The 17,860-nt window shown below is 44.2% G+C and overlaps 1 protein-coding gene across 1 annotated transcript in view; it reads right to left on the bottom strand.

Moving 5' to 3' along the window:
• STAB2 (stabilin 2) overlaps window positions 1-17,860 on the bottom strand; it is a 182,053-nt gene that overhangs the window by 80,297 nt on the left and 83,896 nt on the right. The window contains exons 26-37 of the mRNA XM_075600600.1: window positions 13,985-14,080; window positions 12,417-12,512; window positions 12,257-12,307; window positions 11,719-11,855; window positions 10,162-10,276; window positions 9,209-9,286; window positions 7,834-7,932; window positions 7,530-7,637; window positions 2,858-2,989; window positions 1,896-2,024; window positions 1,174-1,230; window positions 541-636 (exon numbers count right to left, since the gene is read on the bottom strand). Of these exons, the coding sequence (XP_075456715.1) occupies window positions 541-636; window positions 1,174-1,230; window positions 1,896-2,024; window positions 2,858-2,989; window positions 7,530-7,637; window positions 7,834-7,932; window positions 9,209-9,286; window positions 10,162-10,276; window positions 11,719-11,855; window positions 12,257-12,307; window positions 12,417-12,512; window positions 13,985-14,080 (1,194 nt within the window). The remainder of the gene's footprint in view (window positions 1-540; window positions 637-1,173; window positions 1,231-1,895; window positions 2,025-2,857; window positions 2,990-7,529; window positions 7,638-7,833; window positions 7,933-9,208; window positions 9,287-10,161; window positions 10,277-11,718; window positions 11,856-12,256; window positions 12,308-12,416; window positions 12,513-13,984; window positions 14,081-17,860) is intronic.

The raw sequence follows: 17,860 nt of genomic DNA on the forward strand, positions 1-17,860 counted from the left end.
TTAGCGCCTATTCAAATCACCTGGGTTCACTCTATTAATATTTTAGGGTAATTATTTAATAACATTTATTGTCAATCACTGGTTTTGATTTGAATACCTTTTGGCGCTACTTTTTTTATTTATATATATATACACACATAAAAAATAGAATAAGACAGCACTCACCCTGTCTAACACAAGTAAGCTAGAGGTGCTATGATTCTGCATCCATACCACAAGATGCATACAACTATGCAAAAACCAAACTGAATCAGCACCCAAAAAAGAAAAATAATAATGAAGGACTTACGTTTTGGTCTCACTAAGTTTCTTCTTTAATATATAAAATAAGCAGCAATAAAGAAAAAAGAAGAAACATTAAAGAAGAAATTTGGTGAGACCAAAACGTTAGTCCTTCATTCATTATTATTTTTGAGTGCTGATCCAGTTTTCAGTATATATATATATACACACACACACACACACACACACACACACACACACACACCCCCACTGAAACACATCAGTAGAAATAAAAAGAAAGCACAAAGACATACTCACAATTGTAGTGTTAACACATTTTGTCTGGCATCCAACGTATATGAATCTTTTTGCTATATGATACTTTGTGAATATGCAATTCTTTTTCTCACCGGGCTGCACAAAACAAAAGTTGTATTTCCCCGTCAGACAAATAATGGAAAGGAAGACCAAGTGACAAGCAGGTCATTTATAATAAGGATATGATTACTTAGCGACATACTGCATTTGTAAGTACTGTAGTAACACGCTGCAAATATATAACATCTGTATTGTGTTATGAAAGTTGTAAAATCTAACAAATAATATGGCATATGATGGGGATAGAGCTGAGAAGCAGCCGGGGTTCATTGCCCTCTGCGTGAGAGCCATTGCAGCAAATTTTCATGGTTCCATATACAATGTATATTGACTGTTAATATCAATATACATTGCAGGCTACTTAGGCTTAAAATAAAAAGATAATGTAATTATTGAATGCATACAGTAATACATGTTCTTTAGATATTTATTTCTTTTTACCTAAAACCTCATATGCTGTGTTGAATAATGTCAAATGGGAGAAACAGAGAATAGAAAGAAAAAAAAAATAGTCGGATTGAAAGATGTGTTTTGGATGTTATCATCCATTGCTATTCTGCATATAGTACTTACCAAAGGTGTTGTGCCTTGGGGACATACAGGTCCATATAAACATTCGGCACATTTGCTCTTAAAAACAAAAAAAGTTGTAAATATGAGTGCATAGTGTTAGTATATAAGTACACAAGATACCTGCTTAAAGGCCATACTGGTGTTAGACATTTGACTTACATTGCTGAAAAGCTGTGTGTTAACTAGCCTACATCCATTGTGTACCTGCAGATATTATAATAAGCTATGTACTATTATTAATACCAGATTCGGGCACTTATTGTAAGAGGCTGTGGTGAACTAGTCCAATACTAAACATTAACTGGAGCTTATCTCTAAGAAAGGAGAATGTGCTAAACTAATAGTTCGTCTCCCAGAGAGACACAATGGGATAAACAATAGTAGAAACCCTTGCCTGAGCAGACAGTGCCCGAAAGGGACTATAATAATTCAGTAACCTCAGATTTTGTCTTGCTAGCCACAACATCTGGTAATGCCAACTGCCAAATGCAGATTGTGAGAGCAAGAGGTGGTGTGATATTAAAGGTTGGTCATATTATACAACCTCGGCAGTACCAGGCTGTCACAGTAGAGCTGTCTGGTAAGAATAGACGCACTAACTATTACTATGTAGTGATTGATCCTTATAACATATCCCTTCCAGGTGTTTTTGGCCCTTGCGCAAGTATAATAGTTCACAGAGACATATTAAAGAAGCACAGAAGTATATAAAAATGGTTTACCAAAACAATAGTTGTGTCATTGCTATCACATCTGTTCTTCTGGATTTCCAGAACTTTGCCCAATCCATGAATAACTCCTTTGTTGGTTGCCACGTTAGTATAATTTACTGGGGCATCATTAACATACAGCTAGAAGGGATATCAATAAGAGGTGTTAAGACGTAAACAGGTGAGCTTTTTATGTATAACAACTGTATGGTAATAGGGGAAGATTGTCACATATAGAGGTTTTAAGTAACAGAGATATTACTAGAGAAGCAGCGGACTTCTGTTTTTTGTCTACTTAAGGAGTCAGGTCAATTTAAAAATTGAAGTTATTTAAATTATACCTACTGGTAATAAACCACTTTTAAATGAAAAAAAAAACAAAACAAAAAAACAGCATGTAATGTATAGAATATATTTATAGATAACTATTGTTGTCTATTTTGTGCAGGTTTTAGTTGGTGGACATCAATATGTATCCCTTCACTTGATTTACAGTGCATCACGATTTATTTCTAATCAAGTCAAACAATTATACCATTGAGTTTTCTATTTATTTCAGGGGGGTATAAATACACACACAGAACAGAGGGAAGCCATAGTAACTGTAGTGGAAAACAGCATGTGTCAAAGAGAACCATAATTAAAGACTAAAGCAGATTAGCTACTCTGCCCAAAAGAAAAGAAAATAGTTACAAACAGGAGTGTTTTTTGTAGGGACACAAGATGCCTGAACTCTAAGCAAAATGTATATCTAATCTACAATAAATAATTTAGCTTTAAATAAAGAAATGCTGCAGAAAAGCTATTTATCCACACCTATTAGTATTCCAACCTCATTCCTATTAGAAAAGGTGATAGGACTCAAAAGCTAAACGGAGCTGAAACTCAGTTGTCTTGATTTTCTCAACAAAAAATAGCCCTGGTTACAAGGCACTGTAACCTTGCACATCTCAGCCACATTTCCGTTCAAGTACCTGCCCATTGTGAACAAAAAAGCCAACTTGGAATGAAAATCCCAGCAGGGTTTCCCGATGCATTCCATTGTGAAGATCATTCTTCAGGAGCTGCTGCCCCATGACAATGTGGTATCGGATTGTGTCTTCATCCTGAAGAAGATCAGTAAGAATATATTATGCCAATATTTATCATTTTTGTTTTGCACAAGTCATGTTGTATGATTTTCTGCAAACATTATTAAATACTTTTCCTTTAACCATTCAAGCACCAGTAGTGACCAATTGGGAGAGCTGACAAAGAATACGATAATTCGTTTTACACATAACAGAGTTTTATACAGGCATACCCCGCTTTAACATACGCAATGGGACCGGAGCATGTATGTAAAGCGGAAAATGTACTTAAAGTGAAGCACTACCTTTTCCCACTGATCGATGCATGTACTGTTCTGCAATCATCATATACGTGCATAACTGATGTAAATAACGCATGTGTAACAGGCTCTATAGTCTCCCCGCTTGCGCACAGCTTCGGTACAGGTAGGGAGCCGGTATTGCTGTTCAGGACGTGCTGACAGGCGCATGCGTGTGCTGCCGTTTGCCTATTGGGCGATATGTACTTACTCGCGAGTGTACTTAAAGTGAGTGTCCTTAAACCGGGGTATGCCTGTATTTGTGTTCTACAACAGGGGTGAGCAAACTTTTTATGCCGAGCCCCCCTTTTCATCCATGAAATTTCTCGGGCCCCCCCTGCCTGATGTAATCAAAATCACATGACGTCAGCGCACGTGAGCTGGTTCAGCCATTGAGGGCGAACCAGCTTTGTAACGCCCCCGCCACGCGTCTACAAAAAAAGTATTTATAGCACAAATTACATAACTTAAAAATAAATATTATAATATTTGTCTAATAGCGTTCCCATTTCTGCTGTATTATTAATCTCTCTCTTCCCGCCACATTAGAACACCTCAGGACCTCTCTAACCTCTTCCAGTCTCTCCCTGTATTTCTCACTCCCCCTCCAGTCCCTCTCTATTCCTCCCCTCAGTGTCTCCCCCTCCCCCCCACTCTCTTTCCCTCCCCCCAGTGTGTGTCTCTTTCTCCCTCCCCCCATTGTCTCTCACTCTCTCCCTCCCCCCATTGTCTCTCACTCTCTCCCCTCTTCCAGTCTCACACTCCTCTTCCAGTCTCTCCAACTCCCTGTATTTCTCACTCCCCCTCCAGTCCCTCTCTATCCCTCCCCTCAGTGTCTCCCCCCACTCTCTTTCCCTCCCTCTGTGTGTCTCTCTTTCTTTCTCCCTCCCCCTAGTGTCCCCCTCCCTCCATTGTCTCTCACTCTCCTTCCAGCCATTGCCTCTCCCTCCCCCCAGTGTCTCTCTCGCACTCTCCCTCCAGCCATTGTGTCTCTCTCCCTCCTGCCAGTGTCTCCCTCCCTCCCACCAATGTCTCTCTCATCCCCATCCCCATGTAGCTCTTTCACCCCCCCTCCCCATGTCACACTCACTCTCACCCCCCTCCCCATCTCACACTCTCACCCCCCTCATGTCACTCACACCCTCCCCATGCCTCAGTCTCACACTCACTCCCCCATGTCCCAGTCTCACACTCACTCCCCCATGTCCCAGTCTCACTCTCCCACCCCCCCATGTCCCAGTCTCACTCCAGCCCCATGTCCCAGTCTCACTCCCCCCCCATGTCCCAGTCTCACTCCCCCCACATGTCCCAGCCCCCCCCCCATGTCCCAGTCTCACTCCCCCCCCCATGTCCCAGTCTCACTCCCCCCCCATGTGCCAGTCTCACTCCCCCCCCATGTGCCAGTCTCACTCCCCCCCATGTGCCAGTCTCACTCCCCCCCATGTCCCAGTCTCACTCCCCCATGTCCCAGTCTCACTCCCCCATGTCCCAGTCTCACTCCCCCATGTCCCAGTCTCACCCCCCCATGTCCCAGTCTCACTCCCCCCCCATGTCCCAGTCTCACTCCCCCCCCATGTCCCAGTCTCACTCCCCCCCCATGTCCCAGTCTCACTCCCCCCCCCCCATGTCCCAGTCTCACTCACCCCCCCCCCCATGTCCCAGTCTCACTCACCCCCCCCCATGTCCCAGTCTCACTCACCCCCCCCCATGTCCCAGTCTCACTCACCCCCCCCCCATGTCCCAGTCTCACTCACCCCCCCCCCCATGTCCCAGTCTCACTCACCCCCCCCCATGTCCCAGTCTCACTCACCCCCCCCCATGTCCCAGTCTCACTCACCCCCCCCCCCATGTCCCAGTCTCACTCACCCCCCCCCCCATGTCCCAGTCTCACTCACCCCCCCCCCATGTCCCAGTCTCACTCACCCCCCCCCCATGTCCCAGTCTCACTCACCCCCCCCCCCATGTCCCAGTCTCACTCACCCCCCCCCATGTCCCAGTCTCACTCACCCCCCCCCCCATGTCCCAGTCTCACTCACCCCCCCCCCCATGTCCCAGTCTCACTCACCCCCCCCCATGTCCCAGTCTCACTCACCCCCCCCCATGTCCCAGTCTCACTCACCCCCCCCCCCCCATGTCCCAGTCTCACTCACCCCCCCCCCCCATGTCCCAGTCTCACTCACCCCCCCCCCCATGTCCCAGTCTCACTCACCCCCCCCCCCATGTCCCAGTCTCACTCACCCCCCCCATGTCCCAGTCTCACTCACCCCCCCCCATGTCCCAGTCTCACTCACCCCCCCCCCATGTCCCAGTCTCACTCACCCCCCCCCATGTCCCAGTCTCACTCACCCCCCCCCCCATGTCCCAGTCTCACTCACCCCCCCCCCATGTCCCAGTCTCACTCACCCCCCCCCCCCCATGTCCCAGTCTCACTCACCCCCCCCCCATGTCCCAGTCTCACTCACCCCCCCCCCCATGTCCCAGTCTCACTCACCCCCCCCCCCCCATGTCCCAGTCTCACTCACCCCCCCCCCCCCCCATGTCCCAGTCTCACTCACCCCCCCCCCCCATGTCCCAGTCTCACTCACCCCCCCCCCATGTCCCAGTCTCACTCACCCCCCCCCCCATGTCCCAGTCTCACTCACCCCCCCCCCCCCCATGTCCCAGTCTCACTCACCCCCCCCCCCCATGTCCCAGTCTCACTCACACCCCCCCCCCATGTCCCAGTCTCACTCACACCCCCCCCCCCCCCATGTCCCAGTCTCACTCACACCCCCCCCCCCCCCATGTCCCAGTCTCACTCACCCCCTCTCCCCATATCACACACGCAGGAAGCAGGAAGCAACGAGATGCTGCTGTGTACTGTAGCACAGCGCCACCTAATGGCCAAAAGAAAAATTGCAGCTGCAGACGGCTTTTTTCCCTCTGCTCCTGGCAAAATCGCCGCTGCTTCCTGCGCCCCCCCTAAACAATCTTGCGCCCTCCAGGGGGGCGCGCCCCCCAGTTTGCGCACCGCTGTTCTACAACACACATATGGGACGTCCTGTATAAGAGGTATCTTTTTGGGTTTGATTCTTGCCTGCACTTGCAGTAACATGGATTCTCAGAACACATATAAAAGAGTGATATAAACTTTGGAAGCAAATTTGAAAGGAAGTGTTGAGGAACCAAAACATTTAACTATTTAAAATGTGCAACAAATATGCTGTTCAGTTCAGCAACTCTCCAATAACCCACATGCTTTTGAATGCATTTTGTGAAGCAAAATGGGTCATGTGTTCCATAACGCAAACACAGGGGTTACCACCATAGCAACACAATTCCCACAGTTGCAACCTCCCCCTCCCAGTCTCTTTCCAAAGCCCATTACTTCTACTGGAACACATGGAAATATCATTGATTGGTAAATGTCCAGCTGCACCTGCCTTTGCTCTTAAAAGCAGGTTATCGATTGCAGGTATCCATTAGCTAGACAGGTTCCTGCCAATGGATTAACCCCTTTCTCTAATTTACCATTGTTTTCCTTTTCCTAATATAATTATTAGCTACAGATCTTGAAGATGCAGGCAGCAACCAAGATACAAGACGCATGATCTTCTTATCTCTGGGCAATACAGTCAGACCTAAATAACCAGGCTTTGCATTCTACTCAATTACTAGTGGGATGAAAAGTAAACCCGGGTGGCTTCTGAACAAGGGATTATTTCTACCACATAATACATTATTCAAATCAGCTTCTATGTAGCCCTGTCAGCCTTAAACCCAGATTCCTTCTAAAGCAGGGGTTCTGCCAGCTCCGCCGTTTGTAGACTGTTGTATACCTCTGCCTAGCACAATCCTTGAACTAAACACTGTACATGCTGTATGTAGCAGCAAGAGATTCTGCTCCTATACTATAAAACATACTATAATAACAACAGTGGAGCAAACAAAATAAATAGTAAATGCACCTATCCTTACATTATGAGTTTACCATCCACAATATAGGAGAACTGGCAGATCTCAGAGTGCTCCCCATTTCTTCTTTCTTGTGTCGCATCGTGAGCTTCCCTAGGGGGGATTACTACACAGGAGACTGCGGAGTACTCCTACAGGTGGCTGCACGAGGTTTTCAGTCTACCACAGATACATGGGACAGCGCGAGCGCGGATATCATTGTACTTTGAACTGGCAGATACAATGCTTTTATAAGGAAATATATTCCATGTTAGAAAATCAAGTATTTGCTTCTTTTACTGTCAAGGAATCAGATGATAGAATACTATTGATAAGATACACACCACAGTTGCTGGTCTTTTGATCCGAATGTAATTGTTGATAGCATCATTATGAGGTGCAAACATAGTATAGGAATCGTAAGATTCAATCTCTTTTGCCAGTTTGTATTCCTAAAAATAACAAAGAATTTCAATGTATTATGTTATCATATAGGATTATTTGCAGATAGTAATATCTTCTATTGGACCAAATTAGAGATTATCTGTAGAGTATGTTATACAGAGGTTTTCAGCAGCAATGAGACACCTTCTTCATGAAATGTGAATGATAAGGTTATAGCAAACTGATATATCAGTTAATACTTACAATTATATAGCCCCGGAAGATGGAATAATCAGGCATCTGGTCTAATCTTGTAATAAGGTCAGGCATTGTCGCAGCCATGACTGTGAGAGGGGTCAAGACCTACAAAATATACATTGTAAAATGATCACACCTCCTTGTACATCCTATCTTCCACTCAGATAGCTGGCATGTTCAGGCTCACCTGGCAGTATTCTAACCTGTGTTTACCCATGTTGCCTTGTGCTCAATAATAAACACAGTAAGATCACTTACGCAGTTGGAAAAGACCTAGAAGTTACAAAATTCATGAAAAAACCTAGTATTTTATTTTTGCGTGTAAAGCAAAGAAAGTCACAATTGTTGCTTTGGATTGTCCTTTGGAGAACCTATTATTGCTATGTTACTGTATGAATTGATTGGCTAAAATACTCCTTTCATTATTGCATTTTTGTGAAAGCATGCTCTTTACATCATGACCAGGGCAAATATTCAACACAAAAAAATGTTTTTTGGAGCTCAGTGGTATAACCTGTCCATTTATTTAGATTGTACTCTATTGTGGTAGCCAAAGCTGGATAAACGACTGAAATCTTAGGCCACGTTTATAGTTGTGGCGTCAGCGTGCACTCAAATTGTATAGTAAAGGTATGCAAAAAATGTTTAGTAGGCTTCGGGAGGAGGAGAGGCTTCGGGGAGCGGGGAGGAGAGTGTGAAGGGAAAGCAGCGTGAGTGCCTGTCTGTGTGTGTGTGTGTATGTGTGTGCCTGAGTGCGTGAGTGCCTGCCTGTGTGTGTGTGCATGAGTGCCTGTCTGTGTGTCTGTGTGTGCCTGTGTGTGTGTGTGCCTGAGTGTCAGCGTGTGAGTAGGGCAGCCCGCAGCAGCTCCCTCCTGCAGCCCGGGAGCCCGAGCCCGTGGAGGGGGGGTAGCGGGTCCCTCTGCTTAAACCACGCCCCCTCCACTTAAACCACGCCCCCTCCGCTTAAACCACGCCCCTCCCACTCCAGCCCCGGCTCCTGCTCCCTACAGACCGCATATCGCGGTCTGTGTCTGTCAGCGCCCCGACTGTCTGCAGTGCGGGCGGGCTGACTGAGGGAGCGGGGCCTTAGCCTAAGGGTGGAGACATACTCTGTAGCAAGTCTTCAAGTGGAGCTGTGAGAGGATTATTATAAATTAGCAGGAGCTAAGTATGATGGGTGTCAAGTGGGTGAGTAACAGTCGTGTAGAGTTGTGGCTGTGGTGCTCACACTGTATATAAGATGTGGGACCATTACTGTGCTATGCATAGTACTGTAACATAATAGAAAAGAGGATAGATAGGTTAAACTTGATGGACGCATGTATTTTTTCAACCTCATCTACTATGCAACTCCGAATGAAATATGAATTGAGTGATTTACCTTGTCAATTAGATGTAAAACGCCATTTGTTGCTACTATATCTCCGACAACAATGTTAGCTCCTTCAACAGTAATATTCTGAAATAAATGAATGAAGCTTTCATTTCAGTTGCACTGGGTCTTCTTCAAAGAGATCATCCTTAAAAGTGCCCTGATTTTTTGCTCTGGACTTTAAAACAATTAGTTCTGAAACAGTATTAAGTCTAACTCAGTATCTCTGTTTGATTTCGGAGATGCTTCATTGCAATAAATTACCATTAGTTAAAAAGAGTGGACAAGTTTGAATAACAAACCTTTGACCACACCTGGCCGTGCTGTCCTTCTCAAGGACAGGAAGTGGCGAAAAAGTTTCATGATTGATGCCCAGCTTCACAACAATACAAGCACACTGGAATAATGTATCAATAAGATGAGAACTAGAGATGGACGACAGATTTTTGGCGCATTTGAATCCCACCCGGATGGGCCGGTTCCTTTGGTCTGCGGATTTCCACGGATCAGTCTCAAAAAGGCCAATCTGCCTTTTCCGGATTTTTTTTTTTTTAATCACTGACAATCTGCAAAATGGATTAATAATCCACGGTCGGATTGTTCTGAATCCGCACTCAGATTAAATCCGAGAGGGGAGGGGAGAGTGCAGATTTTTAACAAACCGAAGTGCGGATTTTGGATTCAATATATAATCTGAGTACGGATTCTTCAAAATTCACCCAGATTGTATCCGATGGCAGATTCGGATTAATCCGCTTGGATTGTTTAATACTCAAGCCGCAGACGGATTTTACCGCACGGAATGGATTATGAAGGGAAAGCCCGGGAAATGCAGAGGATCTCATTTTGACAGTTCCACCCATCTCTACTGCGAACATCTCTGTAAGATTAAAGAAATTACTCATTTTTCAATCACAAGAATCTTTTATTAAGGGTGTGGTAATGTGAAGAAAATAATTTACCCCATTGTCATTGGAAAGATGCAGGTAATTACTGCGCAGAGAAGTTGCCATCAAGTCAGTTGAAGACAAGTTCTTTAAGTCGCCAACTCTGTAGATGCTGGGTAATATATGGTACCTAAAAGGTAACATGTTGCAGTTAAAAAGGTTTACTATAACCAAAAAAAAAAGTTCATCATTTTACTAAATTATTGGCTAAGGCCTCGATTATTCCAAGAGCTTCAGGGCGGCAGCGCTATCCTGTGACGTCACCCTGTGCTAACGCCGAGCGGCATCTTGATTATACCAGGGAGACAGGAGAGAAGAGTAGTAGAGGAGGCTTGGAGGCGTGGCGGAGGCGTGGCCGTGAGCGGTTCGCCCTCATTGGCTGAACAGCTCACGTGATGCGACTGTCGCCTGCCAATAACAAATTCCTCTGTCTCCTCACCAGTCGTCTGCCCTGCAGCTTCAGGCGGCGCTTACTGGTATGTTAACTTTAATTGGATTTATGTATTTTGTTTTTGAGCTGCATGGTGCGATGCCACCGTTGTTTTTTGGTATAATCATGGCCTAACTTTTCAATATAAGCAAATATTTAGGTTTCTATACACAGAGGTAAATTCCTCTAGTTATAAAGCACTAAAGCACTTTTCTGAAATTGGAAACGTGTACAAAAAAATAAAAAGTAGAATAGGGAGTCACCCTCACCATGTTACTACTTTTGGTTATGACTTTTTTGTTAAATAAGGTGTTACCTAGCCCTTCCTGTGCAAGAGGGGGGCAGGGCTGCCCTCTTGTTTATCCTTTTGTTTGCCTTTAAATGACTATACCTTTGTCCTTTTAGTTACTAGAAGGTAGGAGTGGGTTGACTTAGGGCATGAAAATGAAGAATGAATAGAGAATGATGCCAAGCAGAGCAATTCTGGGCAGATGTTTGGATCTGGTGACATACTGTTATCTTAATTCACTGTTAACCACACATGACATAAGAGGGTGTTGCCTTTAATTTTTATGCATGTCCAGTGTGTTTTCTCCGGCTTTGGCAGCTAAGGCTGAAATGTAAAATGATAGCTGATTTGAGGCATTCAGTGCTAAATGCATTCTGAGGTCTATGCTACTGCACACTCTCTCTATATTTTAAATGTGTAGTTGAACATGTTTTCTGTATTTAAATGTTTTGCTTCTATGTGCTGTTTATAAGTTTAATTTAAAATAAGGGCACCAAGGAACGTGGTATGACTTGGTAGCATGATCTCAGTGTAGATAAAGAGATGAGTCCTGGCAATGTCCCACTTGTTAAGGATATGCAATTGAGACAACTTTCAACCAGAGCAGTAGCAGAGCAAAGCAAAGCATGGCCCAGTTATCCCTCTCTTGGAAGCACTGATCATCCCACTACTTCCTTACCTCCCTCTACTGTAGGCTGATTTAAGCCAATGAGATTAAAGCCAAAATGAATGTTAAGAAAGACAAAGGAGAAAGACTAATGAGGAGAGAAATACAACTGATGTAAATCTGATGACGCTACTAGAGGATATGAGTGTACCAAGAGTGACGTGGAACAAGGAATAGTTTATTTACTTTAGCATGGTTCCGCTAGTTTCTTTTGTCAGCCAAAATGCTTTATCCTGCTGGTTCATATTTTCAAAAGCTTGTTGGGAGGGCACAAACACAGTAACATCTGAAGATTGTGAAAGCATAGACTTTATTGTTGCATCCTGTCAATATAATGAACAATAAAGAGAGTCAGCGTTATATTGTGGCACACCGGTGCTGTAAAAGGCTTGGATTACTTTTACTAATTGCTTTGTAATACTTTGCAGGTTTCCCTATTGCTTAAATAATTTATGCACACAGCAGTTTTAAAAACAGTCAGACACACGTTCAATACTTTGGTTATTCTCGACATTATGGTAGCAGCTGTACCCCCCCAGCCCCCCCCCAAAATACTGTACCTTTTATTATTTCCATTCAGTGATAAACCTTTCACATTCAAAACGTTCTGTTGTTCTCTGTCTTTATTTTTATGTTCCATACCTCTTGTTTATTTAAAACTAAAACTCCTGTAATTGAAAGCTAGCATTGTTATCACAACCAAATCTAATCGCTTGTTACTCACATTAATAACCCATTTCTGAAATTCTGAGGCTTCTTGTAGAGATGAAATCACCTAGTCCAAAAAAACAAAAGAGGAAATTAAATATATACTGCAAATCTTGTCACTTATATTAAATACACTTCTGGTGACCTTTTGGTACCGAGCACGATTGCATACTTACCTCTGCAGCATTTCCATAACAGATTGTACCATCTCCTGCATAACCTTCCCGACAAACACATTCCCAGAAGCCAGAAGGCGTTTTCTGACACTTTGCCTGGAATAAAAAAAGGAATCTCAAAAATGAGTGCTGGTTTATTTCTATACAGGAGCTCACTCCTGTATAGAGAGGATGAGACAGGCAAAGCAGAAACAATGCAGAGGTACAGTAGTCATTGCTTTTATTTGACACAAAAAAATGCAAAGCATTTTCCTACAGGATAACATTAAATTGTGTGAAAAGCTGGGTAAGCACAGTTGTAGTGCAACAACTTCCATTTACTGGCATGCAAATGAATACATTGTTTACAGAGTGTTACACCACGTCTCACAATATTCAATATATACCAACATTATTTCTAATTACACCTTCATACAGTGTTGAGTTTATTTATTTTATTTGTAAAATGTTTTACCAGGAAGTAACACATGGAAGACATACTTGAAGACACTTGAAGACATACATCAATACTTGAAGACATACGTTTTAAAGTATGTCCTGGGCACAGAGTTATGGTTACAATATATGGTTACATTAAATGAACAGAGGTTATACATTTAATTTACGGACATATCATGGACAGTTAGAGATAAGATGATTATGGGCGTATGTAACCGTTACAGACAAGATTAAAATGAGAGATAGCTGAATTGAATTCTAAAATGAAACTGAGAAACCCCCTAAAATAAGAGTGTTTCCATGGCCATTCCTGCCTCTCAAATCATCTTTGTGAATAGGAAAATGAGAACATCGTCACTTTTGGTTACCAAATTCCTTTATAAAATGTATTTACTGTATTGAAAGCTTCAGCCTGCTGCGTGAAGCAGCAAATACAGTATAAAATGAGTAAAAACAAAACACAGAGCCTGCACACCAACTCATTATTCTTTTGAGTTGAGTTGAGTTTGGGTTTCTCTGCATTGGGAATCTAGTGGTAAGCTTCCCAATAAGGTTACTTATCAATATAATTTTGAGTTTAAAGGAAAAAGTGAAAGTAAACATACCGTATAATAATAATAATAATAATAATAATAATAATAACAATGGGACAGGGCCTCCGGTGGGGGTGGGGGGGGCACCTCACCCCCTTATCCTCCTCCCCACCCCCATCCCTTTCCCTTCCTACCCCTTCCCCTTCTCTTCTTCTTCTTCTCCTTTTTCTGTTTCTCCCCCACTTAGTCCAACTTTCTATCCCCCTCTTTCTCGTACCAAAAGGGAAACACAGACTTGGCTCCTGGGGTGCGCGCCCGCCCGGCTGGGGGGGGGGGGGGAGGGGTGTGCGGCAAGGGGGTATGGCCATTAGATCTGGGGAAGAAAACGCTTCATCTAAAATCACTCGCGCCATGCCTCCTCCACTCGGCATATAGCCATGTGTCGTGGCGGTCTGCCTCCCTCTGCCTAGATCTGTGATATATTATCATGTATGCTTCTCCCTGTAAAATCACAATATGTATGGGGCAAAATAATGAAGGACTAGAAACTGTTTAGGGAAAAACATATTTAATTAAAAGTCAGAAAAAGAAACTTACCAAATAATGACACCTTTCAGTCTGCTCCAGACATACATTTATTGGTTCGCATTCAATGCCATTTCCTCTAAACCGTGTGTTACACTCGCAGTCACTCTAAAACATGGGCAGGAGTAACAGCATAGTTAAATAAACAACATTGTATTTAAAGAGATCTATGGAGTACATTTTTCAAGTTCCCAACCCATCCGTTTTGTTATTGCTGTAAGTGGTGGGAGTTGGGACAACAACATGTAGACCAGAGGTTCTCAACTCCAGTCCTGAAGGACCACAAACAGTGCAGGTATTAAGTACACTTCTGCTTGAGCACAGGTGGTTCAGTCAAAATGACTGGGGCTCCTGTGCTAATGTGACACTGGCGACACACTTTATTCGAGCTCGGCTAGTCCCACGAATTCGGGTATACCCGGGTGTATTGAGGTTTGTGACTGTTTTCTGCCCGAGTGCATTGAGGTATTTTCCAGGCAGGGATTGAAGCATTTTATTCCCGCTGGCTGCAATACTGCACAGTATATATATATATACTGCATTACAATTCATGAATTTATGCCACCTGGTAGACACGCGAAGCATTGCAGCCTATTAAATCCTAATCATTATCATTTAACAGATCAGCCGCCCGTCAGCCAGGCATGAACCCAGGCTGGGAAGGCAAACGCAACGGGGCTTGTCAGAGGTGAGGAGCGGCGCATTCCAGGTATCTGCCAGGTACATACTGGGTATTTGCTCGAATAAAGTGTGTCGGTGCAGTGAGGGTAGCCTGAAAACCTGCACTGTTAGTGGTCCTTGAGGACTGGAGTTGGGAGCCTCTGATTAGGGCAAGACTTTTACAGCGTCACTGTACTTAGATGCTCGGAAACCTGTATTCCCTCTTGTTACAGTGGACAGAACACAAAGAGAGGTAAGCAGAGCTATATGACACCTATAATATAATGCTATGCATCAAGTACTAACTGTTTTCCTATATCACTGAAACCGAATTGGTTTAAGATCCTAATCCTATCTGTGTCAAATGTAAGAAATTGCTGAGTTTACTTATTGCAATCTTAATACTCACGTCCCCGCGCGCCCGCGCTCTCCCAAGCTTGGCGAGACAAAAAAAAGAGAGTTTGAAGTGCATTCAACATGCCCTCACGCGCGCGCTTCCAAAATATACAGGACACCCAGCGCTCATGCTTGGAGAGTTGGTGATGTCACCGCTCTCAAGCATGAGCGCGTCAGCGCCAGCGGGGCCGCAGCCTTAGGCCTCAATGTATTTCAAGCTTTTGTTTCCTTACATATTTGTGTTTCTAAATGAAACTTAGATTCAATGTGCCTTGTGATACTTTGTGGACCACCATTAGAGTTCTACATAAAATAAGTTATAGTATACAGAGCTTTCGAAACCTCAAAGGTTTCTTCTTTATGTGTACTGTGACAGCACAGTTGTAAGGAAGCGCATATATCGGCAGCACATTGCGGAAGATGCAGTAGGAAGGAAGGGAAATCCCTTTCTCTGCAGGTGGGCGGGGCCTGGGTCAGGGGGCGGAGCCCTGATATACAGCAGGAAGGACAGAGGGGAAATCCCTTCCTCTGCAGGTGGGCGGGGCCTGGGTCAGGGGGCGGAGCCCTGAGATACCGCAGGAAGGACAGAGGGGAAATCCCTTCCTCTGCAGGTGGGCGGGGCCTGGGTCAGGGGCCGGAGCCCTGAGATACAGCAGGAAGGACAGAGGGGAAATCCTTCCTCTGCAGGTGGGCGGGGCCTGGGTCAGGGGGCGGAGCCCTGAGATACAGCAGGAAGGACAGAGGGGAAATCCTTCCTCTGCAGAGCCTCCGTAGGTGGGCGGGGCCTCAAGTCGAGCAGCGTGGGGCTGGAGCTGCAGCCTGAGAGACAGGCTGGGAAATGTGAGAGGGAGGGAAGGGTTAAATCACAGGGGTAAAAACAGACATGAAAAAGGGAAGAAGACAGAAAAGAAATAAAAATACATGAGGGGGAAATAAGATAAATACATGAGGAGAGAACAGAGAGAATGATATGAGCAGTGTAAGAAGAGAGAGTTGGGGGGAGGGAGAAAGTAATGCTGGGATGTGGAGAGAGACATGCTCGGAGGGTGGGAAAGTGAGACATGCTGGGGGGGGGGGGAGAGGAGAGAGAGACATGCTGGGGGGATAGCAGAGGGAAACATGATGTGGTGGGAGGAGATAAAGATTCTGTTTGGGAAGGAGAGGGAAAGATGTGCTGGGGGGAAAGGAGAGAGACATGCTGGGGGGAGAGGAGAGAGATGCTGGTGGGAGAGTAGAGAGATGCGGGGGAAACGAGAGAGACATGCTGTGGGGAGAAGAGAGAGACATGCTGGGGGAAGGGGGAGGAGAGAAAGATAAGGTTGTGGAGGGGGGGAGAGATGATGTGGAGGAGGGGGAGAGGATGATGAGGAGGAGGGGAGAGATGCGGACAGGGAGAGAGGATGAGGAGGAAAGATGATGATGATGAAGAAGAGGAGGAGGAGGGGAAGAGATGATGAGGAGGGGAGGGATGATGAGAGAGAGGATCAAGGACAGGATGGGGATGGAGAAAAAAATCGCAATCAGAATTAATATTAATTGGGCCCTGAATATTTTTTTGCCCGGGTGCCCGTCTATGTCTATCCACTGGTAGGGAGTCTTCAAGTGGACAAGAGTAGCATAAATTAGCAGGAGATAAGTATACGAGGTGTCAGAGGTGGGTGAATAGCAGAGGTGTGAAGAAGCTGTTCTCTAATATGTGAACCCCAGGAAGGGGATTAAATGTTACCCCAAAGTATCATAAACCCAGTATCTTGATTTCCGCCCTTTAATCAAAACAGACCCTTCAGACCAGGATGTAATCCTCACAGACCCACCATGAGACATCAGTAGAAAATGCCCTGCGGGACAGCACCATTCCAAAGCAGGATACTTTGTCTGATTTAAAAGAGTAATCCAAGCAATTTCCTACATTTTTTTTAAAATGTAACTCTTAATACCATTTTAATGAGTTTTAATATACTGAGCAGCCTATGATTTCTATAGCAGGCTTTAGCCCACCTCCCCAGCAGTGCAAGATCTTTGTAACACTTTCCTGTTTTTGATCATTTGTTGCCAATGTCCAAGCAGATTGAGCTGCAAACTGTAACAATAGATACTGTTACCTTAGTAATATAAGAATATATTTTAGCTTCTGAGTTACACTGACTGAAGGATTGAATTGAAACGGAGCCATTTAGTGAACCCTGGGAAGCAAGATTTTGATGATTGATCACAGGAGAATGTATTGATTGGCAGCTTAGGCAATTCGTTTTCAATGAAGGTAATAAAGTCGGCATCTATTAAAACCCCCAATATATACTATATATATATATATATATATATATATATATATATATATATATATATATATATATATATATATATATATATATATATATATATATATATATATATATATATATATAATACTGAGTTAAGTTTATGGTGAGTAAAAAAAGTGACAAAAACCTCCACAGGAAGCAAATATGCAAATATAGCTGTATGCTCATCTGCATGTCTTAGGCAGGTCTGCAACCCGCCTTTCCCCATTATCACCCAGCATACAGCACTTCCACTGCAGCAAGGGATTCTGGGAAATGACATGCAAATGAGCACACAGTGTCACTTTTTGCCTCAATAACCATTTTTAACATGGTTCCCTATAGGCTTGAGCTGCTGCATGGTCACAGCTTTGAGCACAGCCAGGGTTAAGGTGCAATACCAGAAAACCACCCACAGACAGCTGTTTCGACCTTGATGGGTCTCATCAGTGTGGGGTTGATTTTACTGGGAATGCAAGAGAGGCTATGGGATAGGCTAAACCATAATACTGAGTTAAGTTATGGTGAGTAA

Source organism: Ascaphus truei, chromosome 5 (genome assembly GCF_040206685.1).
Source record: "Ascaphus truei isolate aAscTru1 chromosome 5, aAscTru1.hap1, whole genome shotgun sequence".
NCBI lineage: Eukaryota > Metazoa > Chordata > Amphibia > Anura > Ascaphidae > Ascaphus > Ascaphus truei.